Here is a 12,542-nt window from a genome sequence, read left to right as displayed (position 1 = left end):
TAATTAGCAGGATCCCATGCATGTAGCCTAACAGTACAAGATATCTCTGTGTTTAATAAACTGCCTTTTGCTTAAGCAAATTCCTCTCTGTCTAGCGTCGTTGGTTTGTACTCCCTCTCCTAATTATGTGTTCACCAACACAGGTGTATAAAATCGAGCACACAGCCATGCAATCTCCATAGACAAAAACATTGGCAGTAGAATGGCCCATACTGAAGCGCTCAGTGATTTATAAGGTGGCACCATCATAGGATGCCACCTTTCCAACAAGTCAGTTCTTCAAATTTCTGCTCTGCTAGAGCTGACCTGGTCAACTGTAAGTGCTGTTATTGTGTAGTGGAAACTTCTAGGAGCAAAAACGGCTCAGCCGGGAGGTGGTAGGCCACACAAGCTCACAGAACATAACCACCGAGTGCTGAAGCACATAGCGCTTAAAAAATGTCTGTCCTCGGCTGCAACACTCACTACCGAGTTCCAAACTGCCTCTGGAAGCAACATCAGCACAATAACTGTTAGTCGGGAGCTTCATGAAATGGCCGAGCAGACGCACAAAAGCCTAAGATCACCATGCACAATGCCAACCGTCGGCTGGAGTGATGTAAAGCTTGCCGCCATTGAACTCTGGAGCAGTGGAAATGCGTTCTCTGGAGTGATGAATCACACTTCACCATCTGGCAGTCCCACGGACGAATCTGGGTTTGGCAGATGCCAGGAGAACGCTAATTGCCCCAATGCATAGTGCCAACTGTAAAGTTAGGTGCCAACTGTAAAGTTTGGTGGAGGAGGAATAATGGTATGGGGCTGTTTTTTATGGTTCCAGTGAAGGGAAATCTTAACGCTACAACATACATTGACATTCTAGACGATTCTGTGCTTCCAACTTTGTGGCAATAGTTTTTGAATTAGATGTTCGACGAGCAGCTGTCCAAATACTTTTGGCCATGCAGTGTATCTTAAATATGATGTTTGAACCCTATATTTACCTGTTATAATGCATTTCACTATCCTTTGCAATATCATAATCGTTCACATTTTAAGTGGAACTCTGAACGTCTCAGTCTCATTCATTAGAACTGAACAAACAGTGTATGTTATTTCATAATATGCATCATTGAATGATGTAGCTAGGGCCTATCGCTTGTTGGAGGGTCCAAAAGTACCTCCAGTGTAAATAGACCAACTGATGCACAACAGGAGAAAGTAGCTAGGCTACAAAGGATTCAACCAACTTGTCACGCCCTGGCTCTGGGACTCTGTTATGTTGAGCCAGGGTGTGTAGTTTCTATGTATTTGTGTTCTAGGTTCTTTATCTAGCTCATGTGTTTATGTGTTGGCCGGGGTGGTTCTCAATCAGAGGCAACGAGTGTCAGCTGTTGCTTGTTGTCTCTGATTGGGAACCATACTTAGGCAGCCTGTTTTCCACAGTGTTTTGTGGGATCTTGTTCCGTGTATGGTTTGTGTCTTTTACCTAGGACTTCACGTATCGTTTTGTTTCGTGTGGTGAATCAATTAAAAGTATGTTCACTCATCACGCTGCGCATTGGTCCACTTCCTCCAACGATCGTGACACAACTTTATAGAATTGCTTGCTTGCTTCAATGCCTGTCCTAGTCCATGGGCCAGCGGGGAAAAAAAATCCACTTTGGGGTGGCAAAGGTTTGATAGTATTAAATTGTTCCCCACAAGCCCCTGATCAAATTGATATATGATAGCCTCTCTCCCAAAAAGTAGCTTTCTATGTTTTCCACACCTTTAGATATCTTGTTGTATGGGAGTTTAAGCAATAGAATGTTCGCAGGCTGATAAAGGAATGTTGAGACAAGTTGAAATGTTCACATGGTCATTGAAAATGACTATATGAAACAATAATGGAACATTCTATTGAGTGGATCTCATCTTAAAAAACACGGGATTTGGTTAATGTTTGCCATTTGATCTAATAATTTACCTAGACTGGCTCATCATTGAAACAACAATGTTACAAATAGCAGATCTACATATTTGTTTTAGGGAAATTGGTCAAACTGGGAGTTCAAGAGATCTAAGTCCAAGAGATCTAAATCTGGTAGCATATTGGTTTTATTGTTGCTACCTGTAATAGTCTGTTGTATAGCAATACTCAGCATGCTAAAATTAAAGGTGTGATCTGCCATTTGTTGAGTTGTTCCAGCAAGTTAACATGAAGATTTAGGTAAACACAAATTATCTCAAAAAATTAACATTTGTGATTATAATCTCTTCTGTCACTGACCATCATGATTTTGAAATTATGCTCTCTAACCTTACAAGTTATTTCATGAAATATGTTACCTAATCATTTTGTAGCCATTAGTTCAGTTGCTAGTTGAAAAATGTAATATAAATTATGCAATTGGTGATTAGAAAAAATCCAGCCTTTAAGCAATTGGTTTGCTGATGCCCTCAACAACCCTCAGTAGCCACTAACCAATACATATTTCAGATGGCCTTATACTACAATATCATTTTTCTCCATAAATAGTGTAACTAGACACCATCTATAAAGGCTTTAATACTTAACCAGCCTCATCACCAGGCAGTTTGTTAGAATGTTATGTTGGAATGTCAGGATTCAAGACATAGATTTGACATTTAACAATATGGCATAATATTGTAAATCATTATAATCACTACAAACCAGTGAAAGAACCCTTTAGGAATTGTATAAATCCATTTTTAATTGTTTGAAAATAAAATACAGAAATTAGGGATGCAAATGATAACCAGAACCAATTATATTAAGTGTTTTTTGCAAATTTTTGGAACAATTTTGCTAATATTTTACAAAGATTATTCATTTTGCAACCCTGCCTAATTTGGTTGTGTTATCAGCATAACTATAATATATTTTTTATTATGATTAGGCATATTACACCTGTCAATGACAGACCAATCCAATTAAAACCAATTGGAGCTGATTGGCAGCCATTTGGGTAAATGTGTACACTATGCTAAATCACTAATAGCTAGGCATCATTGTTTAGAATTTTACAAGCTTTATGTAAAGTTCGGTGGTGCACTTGTAAAGGACGTCACGCTGCTTGCTTAGTGAGTACCACATCCTCCCGATTCAGCCCACACCTGGTGTGAACTTTGGACCTCTGCCTAGCACACTCGACCGCCCTCCTAAAGCGTCTTACCAGTCAGCCCCACCTGAAAAGCTAGCTATTTGATGGCTCTTGTGAGGACACTTCAGGCTGAGGAGTATGTTTCACACATCCCCATGTGCTACACACTCATTATGAAGGCATTTTGCCAAAAAGGGTTGCCTGTACCTGTTTGCTGGACGTAATACATTTGTATGGGATATCATTTAGGGTTCAATATATGGGGAAGGTTTCACATCACATTTCTTGATTTTAACACAATTTACATAATCGTATTGCATTTCATATCAACATTTCACTCAGCAATTCTGACAGCTTTTTTGTCATATTTAGCTAAATACATATAACTGACATACTTGGGCCATCATTTTGAGGTGTCCTCATTGTAACACACATTTTAAGCCATTATTGCACCAATTATTTATTCAGTTATGTCCATGCAAAATCAATGCAGTTCCTCCCCATTTAAATGAATGGCTGCCATTTTGAAAATAGGCTGCTGGGACTGATTATAGACCAAATCTATGATGACTCTATATAGCTAAACAACTGCCCCAATTGGTCTCCTTGTTCTGTGTGAATTTAGTTATAATATAGGGTATCATCTATGGTACCATGTGATAACAGATCACATCCCAGTACTGTCCATTCTGGCTTGATATACCCCAAAATGCATACATGTAGGACCTTTGACCCCCAAGGTGGGCCCATAGAGATGTCATTACCATTCTTATTGTTTCAACCCTTAATGTGTTGTATCATGAAGTTAATAACTTAGCAAATTGCCTTAGTTTGAGGAGATTGTTCCCTGATAATACAACATTACATTTCATACCCTCAATCCTGTTGGCCCAACTAACTGCATAGGGGTCATAACATATAATGCAGTGATAGCCACATTTAGCTACCTCCGATATGTGGCTATCATACCAAAATGTAACCCAAAGATATGGACCTTAATGAAAATCATCATTTAATTTTGCCACCCCAAAGCGGACAAATATATGGACATTTTGGCCTGCTAGCCAATGGACTATCCCTTTCTTATAACACACAAAAATAGCCTGCCGGGTCTGAGCAGAATGCAAGCAGCCTTGTTTTAAGATGTGTGATGGAACATTTTATGTTGGTGCTTTTCTATTTTATACATTTCTGTGTTCTATGTTTGTGCTTTTCTAATAACCGTGACTGATTGAACGAACCCTCACTATCAGTATCTGCAATTTGGCAGTACGCCCAGAACCTTGTTTTGATAGCTCAAGGTTCAAGGTCTCAGCTTAGAGAAGAAGCCTCGTGAGGTATTGGTCTGTCACATGCATGACCCAGTATTGGTCGGTCACATGAATGAAGCAAATGTTAAGGCTGAATTAATTATGAATAAGCTAAATCATGCAAATATGACTCGTCTGCAGTATATAAGAGAACTAACGGGACTGCCCCATTAGAGCTTCTGACAGACGTTCACTATGGTGCATTAAGTTTGTTGGAAACTCTCCAGCACGCTGGCAATAAACAATGCTACATTTAAGATTGACTTTGAGTGTCCCTGTGTAAAAATGTTCACGACAGATGGCAAATGCATTGTAATTGAACACCAACTTACGTAAGAGTCAGTTTGCCTTAATGGTTATCATGACACAGCAGAAGGGTCAGTTTACTTTGGCATCAATCAAGAGTTATTCTTTTTTTTTATCAGAGGGAAATCAAATCATAAAATCAACAAACATACAGAAAAACTTTAGAAAGTGTAGTCAAAGCACGAGAAACATAATAAATATATATACTATAATCAGAAAGCCAAACATGGTTTCAGAGATATACTACAAGTTTAACCCAATAAGGTACTGGGCTCAGCTCTGCTCCTGTTCTGTGACACTTATAAGACTGCATTTGGATTGGCCGTGGTGTTCTGCGTCTGCGTTGTCGGCTGCGCTGTCGGCTGCTCTGCCGTGTAGCTGTGGATCCAGTCCAGGTAGTTGGACACGCGGGTGTAAATCCCATAGTTCCCCGGCCGGGCGCACCCCTTTCCCCAGCTGACGATACCCAACAGGAATGTGGTGTCTCTGTAGCGGGTGACCAGTGGTCCGCCGCTGTCCCCCTTACAGGAGTCCTGCCTGCCCTCGATGTAGCCGGCACAGAACATGTTAGCCGTTAGCGTGACACCGCTCATCTCAACGCAGTCCTGGGTACGTATACGTGGCACCTCCAGCCGCCGGAGGACACGCGACGTAGGGCCGTTCTCGCTGCGCCGGCCCCACCCACTCACTGTGTGGAGGTTGATGGCCCAGAGCTCACGCTCCGCCATCGAGCGGGTGGGCAGGCAGATGGGCACGGCGAAAGGCGTGATGGTGATGGCCGTCTTCAGACGTAGCAGGGCGATGTCGCTGTCCGCCGTGTCTGACACGTAGCTCTTGTGCATGATGATCTCTGCTACATCTATGGTCTGTTCTGTACCCTCCTCTATTTCTGTGTCGTGTTCACCTGGGTACATGCATAAAAGGTTGTCAAGATCTTTGAAACAACTCAGACTTCAACACACAACAGGTGTGTTTACTCTTTATAAAGAAATACAGTCCATACCTGCCACCACCTTCAGGTGCTGGGCCTTGATATTCTCCAAGCAGTGAGAGGCAGTGAGGATCCAGGTGGGTTTGTAGATGACTCCTCCACAGAAGCCCTTCCCATTTCTCACTAACAACACCTGTAGAAACACACACCGTGGACAAAGGGACTTCACCTCTACATCAGATACATAAACATGTCCGCCGCTTTGTCTCTGAGCTCAGGTCACTGGTTCATTCAGTACCTGCCAGGGGCAGTGACCCTTAGGGCACTCTGTTCCCCCCACGATACGTGAACGGAGGTCCAACGGGCCGTCTCCCTTCTCAGAGGCGCTGCCCTTCAGGACAGGAACCTTCCCACAGGCCATTGTTTCTGGAGCAACGAGAGACCAGTGGTCATACAGTGCCTTTGAAAAGTATTCAGACCCTTTGACTTTTTCAACATTTTGTTACGTTACAGCCTTATTCTAAAATAGATTAAATAAATTTAAAAAACACAGCAATCTACACACAATACCCCATAATGACAAAGCAAAACCTGTTTTTTAGAAGTTTTTGCAAATGTATTACAAATAAAAAACTGAAATACCTTATTTACGTAAGTATTCAAATCCTTTGCTATGAGGCTCGAAATTGAGCTCAGGTGCATCCTGTTTCCATTGATCATCCTTGAGATGTTTCTACAACTTGATTGGAGTCCACCTGTGGTAACTTCAATTGATTGGACATGATTTGGAAAGGCACACACCTGTCTATATAAGGTCCCACAGTTGACAGTGCATGTCAGAGCAAAAACCAAGCCATAAGGTCGAAGGAATTGTCCGTACAGCTCCGAGACAGGATTGTGTAGAGGCACAGATCTTGGGAAGGGATGAAAAAATGTCTGCAGCATTGAAGGTCCCCAAGAACACAGTGGCCTCCATCATTCTTAAATGGAAGAAGTTTGGAATCACCAAGACTCTTCCTAGAGCTGGCCACCCGGCCAAACTGAGCAATCGGGGGGGAATGGCCTTGGTCAGGGAGGTGAACAAGAACCCGATGTTCACTCTGACAGAGCTCAATAGTTCCTCTGTGGAGATGGGAGAAGCAAAGATGAACGGAGCAAAGTACAGAGAGAGATCCTTGATGAAAACCTGCTCCAGAGCGCTCAGGATATCAGACTGGGTCGAAGGTTCACCTTCTAACCGGACAATGACCCTAAGCACACAGCCAAGACAATGCAGGAGTGGCTTCGGGACAAGTCTCTGAATGTTCTTGAGTGGCCCAGCCAGAGCCTGGACTTGAATCCGATCGAACATCTCTGGAGAGACCTGAAAATAGCTGTACAGCAACCAACGCTCCCCATCCAACCTGACAGAGCTTGATGTGATCGGCAGAAAAGAATGGTAGAAACCCCCAAAATACAGGTGTGCCAAGCTTGTAGCGTCATACCCCTGAAGACTCGAGGCTGTAATAGCTGCCAAGGGTGCTTCAACAAATTACTGAGTAAAGGATCTGAATACTTGTAAATGTGATGTCCGTTTTTTTAAAATAAACTAGCAAACATTTCTAAAAACCTGTTTTTGGTTTGTCATTATGGGGTATTGTGTGTAGATTGATGGAAAAGGCTGTAACGTAACAAAATGTGGAAAAAGTCAAGGGGTCTGAGTACTTTCCGAATGCACTGCATATTCTACAACCACAGGGTACATACCAAATAGCACCCTATCTCCCTATATAGTGCACTACTTTTTTTTAAAGTACTACACTATGCATTGAGTGTACAAAACATTAGGAACAATTGCTCTTTCCATGACATAGACTGACCAGGTGAATCCAGGTGAAAGTTATGATCCCTTATTGATGTCACTTGTTAAATCTACTTCAATCCGTGTAGCTGAAAGGAAGGAGACCGGTTAAAGAAGGATTTATAAGCCTTGAGCCAGTTGAGACATAGGTTGTGTATGTGTGCCATTCAGAGGGTGAATGGGCAAGAGAAAATATTTAAGTGCCTTTTGAACAGGGTATGGTAGTAGGTGCCAGGCGCACCGGTTTGAGTGTCTCAAGAACTACAGCGCTGCTGGGTTTTTCACGCTCAACAGTTTCCCGTGTGTATCAAGAACGGTCCACTACCCAAAGGGCAAAGAATCAACTTGACACAACTGTGGGAAGCATTGGAGTCAACATGGGCCAGCATCCCTGTCGAACGCTTTCGACACCTTGTAGAGTCCATGCCCCAACTAATTGAGGCTGTTCTGAAGGCAAAAGGGGTTGCAACTCAATATTAGGAAAGTGTTCCTAATGTTTTGTACACTCAGTGTATAGGACATAGGGTGCCATTTGGGACGCATCCACAGATAACATCATACATGATGACAATACAATTGGTCATACAAAGTTGACATTGTCACATGGCCTGTGGCTGTGACTGCTAACCTTGTGTCAGGCAACACTGTCCATCAGTTCCCAGGAAGTAGCCGTCCGCACATGAACAGTTGCGTCGGCCCCCCTCTTCCTCGCAGAAGTGCTCACACCCTCCGTTCTCATGTAAGCAGGAGTCAGGAATGGCCTTGAATGCTGACATAAAGAATGGGTTTATGTACGTAAATGGGAAAAAGAAACCTTAGAAACTAAAGTTTCCACAGAAACTTCTCCCATCAAGAACTCTTACCTAGCTCGCAGTTCCGTCCACTGAAGCCTGGCAGGCACAGGCAGGTGTAAGAATATCCTGATATGCTAGAGCAGCTTCCATTGTTCTGGCAGGGGTCAGATTGGCAGCTGTCTTGAACTGTAAGTATGAAACCATTTGTGTACATTTGGGATCTCATGATCAACAAAGACGTTAAAAGATTAAAAGATAGTGGTGGTGTCTGGGTATTTGTGACTGTAGCTTTCAGTAGTGAGAATGAAATGACACACTGTACAGAAGCTCACCATTGTAGTTTTTCCAGAACTCCTCCTAAGGAGAGAGAATGGGGACAATTCACTGAGGATATCAGGTAGGAATCATGTTCATACTCATTATTGATATTTTTGCCTATCATGCAGACTATGGTCTGTTCATGATCAGATTGTGGATCAACCAGGCACTGACCGTGGCCTGTTTGTGCTCAAACACTTCCCGCGCCTCCTCTTTGGAACACTTCTCCTCAAGGCACTCTCGCTCCAGGTCCCCCCTTTTGAGTTCCTCGAACCAGCCGGAGTTGGCACGCTTAGGCCGGATGAGGAGGCCATGGGCCTGATCCCGCCCCAAGAACACTGCAAGACCGGAGGAGAGGGGAGTTGTACACACACACACACACACAAAGACACATATGCACAAACACACAGACACACACAGATAGACAGACACACACACAGACACAGACACGCATTTGCACAAACTGCATGCACATGCACAAGCAAACAGGAAGACGACAGAGAGGTAGATATGTATTGTACATAAATTAACACATTATTACACACACTACACACACACATACACACACACACACATACGTAGGGGTAAGTTAACTTACCTGAGGCGGGATGACAGCAGCAAATACTTAGTGTAAGACAGAGAACATGAAACCACATGATGACTACCCTCAGAATATCTAACCACACTGTCGCTCTCTGTTCCTCTCAGTCCACAGGTTCAAAGTCTGGACAAAATCCTGATTTGGGCCCTAACCCTCCCCTAAAACATGCTTACCTTCCCCTGTCTGTCACTGACCCTACGGAGGTTATTCCTCCCCCTTTCACAGCCCCTCCCACTCTTTCACTTTTTCATCCCTGATCTCATGGCTACATGCCCGCTTAATTGTGTCATGTTTCTTATCAGTTAGGAAAACACTTTATTTTCAAATAACTATTTATTTATTCTGTAGCAACTGTAATTTTCATCAAACACAGACATTAATACTTGGATCAAATAAAATAGATATTTTAGTTTACCATTGGTTTATCTAAGAAACTGTCATCATTATATTCATAGTTTATATATTAATCCAGATTCTAGTTTGGTGCAGGATTATGTCTTGGACTATTATCCAGCATCAACCTCTGAGGAGGTCTGTTAGTGTTTTTTGGAGGGGTGTTTTTAAATGGACACCCCAACTCAGCCGGTCGCCATGGTCTGATTGATCCAGTCCAGGAAGTTAGCGACACGGGTATAGATTCCGTAGACGTCCTCTTGGGCGCACCCTTTACCCCAGCTCACCACGCCCGTCAGAAACCAGGTGTTCTTGTAGCGGGTGACCAGCGGGCCTCCGCTGTCCCCCTGGCACGCATCCTTTTTCCCGCCCCTGAACCCAGCACACAGCATGTTCCTGGTCACATTGAGGCCTGTGGTGCGACACTCCTGTAGGGGGACCCGAGGAACCTCCAGCCTCTGGAGCAGAGTGGACGGGGGTCCCGACTGAGCCAGGCGGCCCCAGCCACTCACCACGGAGGTGCGCACGGTCCCCAGCGTGCGCCCGAAGGAGCCGTCCAAGGCGGGCAGGCACACAGGCACCGCAAAGGGTCCTAGCACTACTTCCCTCTTGAGGTAGAGCAGAGACAGGTCCCGGTCCGTGGAGGTGTGGTTGTATTGGGGGTGGATCAGCATCCTTGTCACCCGCCGAACCTGCTCCGTGCCCTCCTTCTTCGCACGGTTGTGTTCACCTTGAAGGGGGAGGAAGTCAGGATCAGTGGACAGTGGACACTCAGAGGTGATAGATAGCATTGGGTTTTGTGGCAGCTGAGATACTGGGAGGGTTTAAGAGAACACTGTAATACTATTTGCCCACTCACCCACTGTGACTTGCCAATGGGAGGCAGTCGTGTGCCACACACAGTGGGCAGCAGTAAGGATCCATTGTGGAGCCAAGAGGATCCCCCCACATTTATATTCATTCATGTACTGCAGCATAACCTGCAGTGACAGAGGGAGAGGATAGTGTGAGACAGACATAGTTCTGGATCTAGCCACGTGTTGGTCAGTCTATAACTACAGTGCAATGCTATACCTGCCATGGGCACTCTCCCTTAGGACACACAGTGCCTTTCACAATTCGGGGCCCGGGCCTGAACGTTTTCACAATTCTTCCGCAGGGGAACGGAACTAAGAGGAGAGAGAGCGAGAGAGAGAGAGAGAGAGAGAGAGAGAGAGAGAGAGAGAGAGAGAGAGAGAGAGAGAGAGAGAGAGAGAGAGAGAGAGAGAGAGAGAGAGAGAGAGAGAGAGAGAGAGAGAGAGAGAGAGAGAGAGAGAGAGAGAGAGAGAGAGAGAGAGGTTAGGCTAAGGGTGGAGGATAACGAGAGAACACAGGCAAGAGAAGGACTACAGAGAGAGAGAGAGAGAGAGAGAGAGAGAGAGAGAGAGAGAGAGAGAGAGAGAGAGAGAGAGAGAGAGAGAGAGAGAGAGAGAGAGAGAGAGAGAGAGAGAGAGAGAGAATGAGGGTGAGGGTGAGAGGTTAGGAGTTGAGGATAAAGAGAGAATACAGGCAAGAGAAGGACTACAAAAGGAGAAGATGCAGCTTGTATGGAGATGGCCTCAAGAAGCACATGGCTGTTGGAAGTTGCAGTTGTTAGGGTTTGGCCCAGTGTGATACAGACCTTTGGGTATGCAGCTACTGCTGTCATTGCCCAGTCTGTACCCAGGGGCACAGTGACAACAGTGAGAAAGGTCTGGAAACTCTGTACAGAAGTGCTCACATCCCCCATTTCTATACAGACAGCCATCATAAGAATTCCTGAAGGCTGTGGAAGTAGAGACAGAGACAGACAGGAACCAAGAGACAAGAGAAATGGAAACCATTATTGAAGAAGATCCAAGAGCCAATTTCAGTGATTTGACAAACAGATACAGGTGTGTTGTACCTACCTTGGCCACAGTTCCGTCCTTCAAACCCAGGGAGACATATACAGATGTAGGTGTTCACCTGACCTACACAGGTAGCCCCATTCAAGCAGGGGCCAGATTCACACTGATCCACCGCTACAGATAGAGACTAGATTATTATTATAACCATTATAATGAGAAATGAGAAATATATGTAGATTTGGCCAAATGTAAGTTCAACTTGAGTGTAGCATTGAGTCCCCTGACGTTAGCCTACCTGAGTAGCTCTTCCAGAACTCCTCCTGCATAAAACGAGAGAGAGGGCTATTTCAAAAGATTCTACTGTTCTGGGACAAATATGGAGAACCTGCTTCCTCAGATTCCATCTGATCATTCAGTTTTCACTCACCAAGTGTTCGGGGAGGGTGAAGATCTCCCGTGCCTCCTCATAGTCACATTGCTCCTCCAGACACTCTCTCTCCAGGTCACCCAGTCTCAGCTCCTCCAGCAGGCTGTTAGCACGCCGCGAGCGCTGATGATGGAGCAACCCACTGGCCTCCTGTCTGCTCAGGAACACTGGAGCTGTCAGGACGGGACATTACTGTTCACACTACATAGACTGTAAATTGATAGACACCCAACAAACTTCCACAGGAACAGAGTACAAATAATAGGAAAAGGAAGAAGCCCAATGAAGACCATGGGTGGTTGAAAAGTTGCCATTACTGCACAGACGAGGCTGTAAATAGTCTCTGTACGCAAGTACAGTCAGACTGACAGAAAGACAGACAGACAGGAAGTCAAGCAGAGCATTGAATAGCCAGCAGCTTATTTGAAAGGTACAGGGCTGAACGGAGCACCACCAAGGTCATTGACATACTCAGATCTGAGACTCACCTCCAGGGAGCCCAGTGCAGGCTGGGATACAGAGGGACAGCAGGATAAGGTGGCTGAGCTTCACTTTCAGAGCCTCCGTGGTCGTAGACGACTCCATTACTGAGCTCTCAGGGCTCGACCCAAGTTCAGTCCTCACAAACACATACCCCACAAACACACACACACAGCATGTCAGTTTCT

General features: G+C 44.6%; 1 protein-coding gene across 1 annotated transcript; it reads right to left on the bottom strand.

The window, feature by feature from the left end:
• Positions 1–2,061: 2,061 nt before the first annotated feature.
• LOC311109534 (uncharacterized protein) lies at positions 2,062–12,542 on the bottom strand. The gene is made up of 16 exons (XM_084152458.1): positions 12,363–12,542; positions 11,875–12,047; positions 11,743–11,767; positions 11,508–11,621; positions 11,240–11,383; positions 10,654–10,748; positions 10,439–10,559; positions 9,768–10,309; positions 9,184–9,286; positions 8,760–8,923; positions 8,600–8,624; positions 8,337–8,453; positions 8,102–8,242; positions 5,932–6,059; positions 5,706–5,826; positions 2,062–5,606 (listed from the first exon to the last, which is right to left on the bottom strand). The coding sequence occupies exons 1-16, from the start codon at positions 12,457–12,459 to the stop codon at positions 5,002–5,004; spliced, it is 2,715 nt and encodes a 904-aa protein (XP_084008584.1). The 5' UTR covers positions 12,460–12,542; the 3' UTR covers positions 2,062–5,001.

The sequence above is a fragment of the Coregonus lavaretus genome (assembly GCF_964263955.1).
Source record: "Coregonus lavaretus genome assembly, chromosome: 35".
In the NCBI taxonomy this organism is placed as follows: domain Eukaryota; kingdom Metazoa; phylum Chordata; class Actinopteri; order Salmoniformes; family Salmonidae; genus Coregonus; species Coregonus lavaretus.
This window is presented reverse-complemented; position numbering and strand designations above follow the sequence as displayed.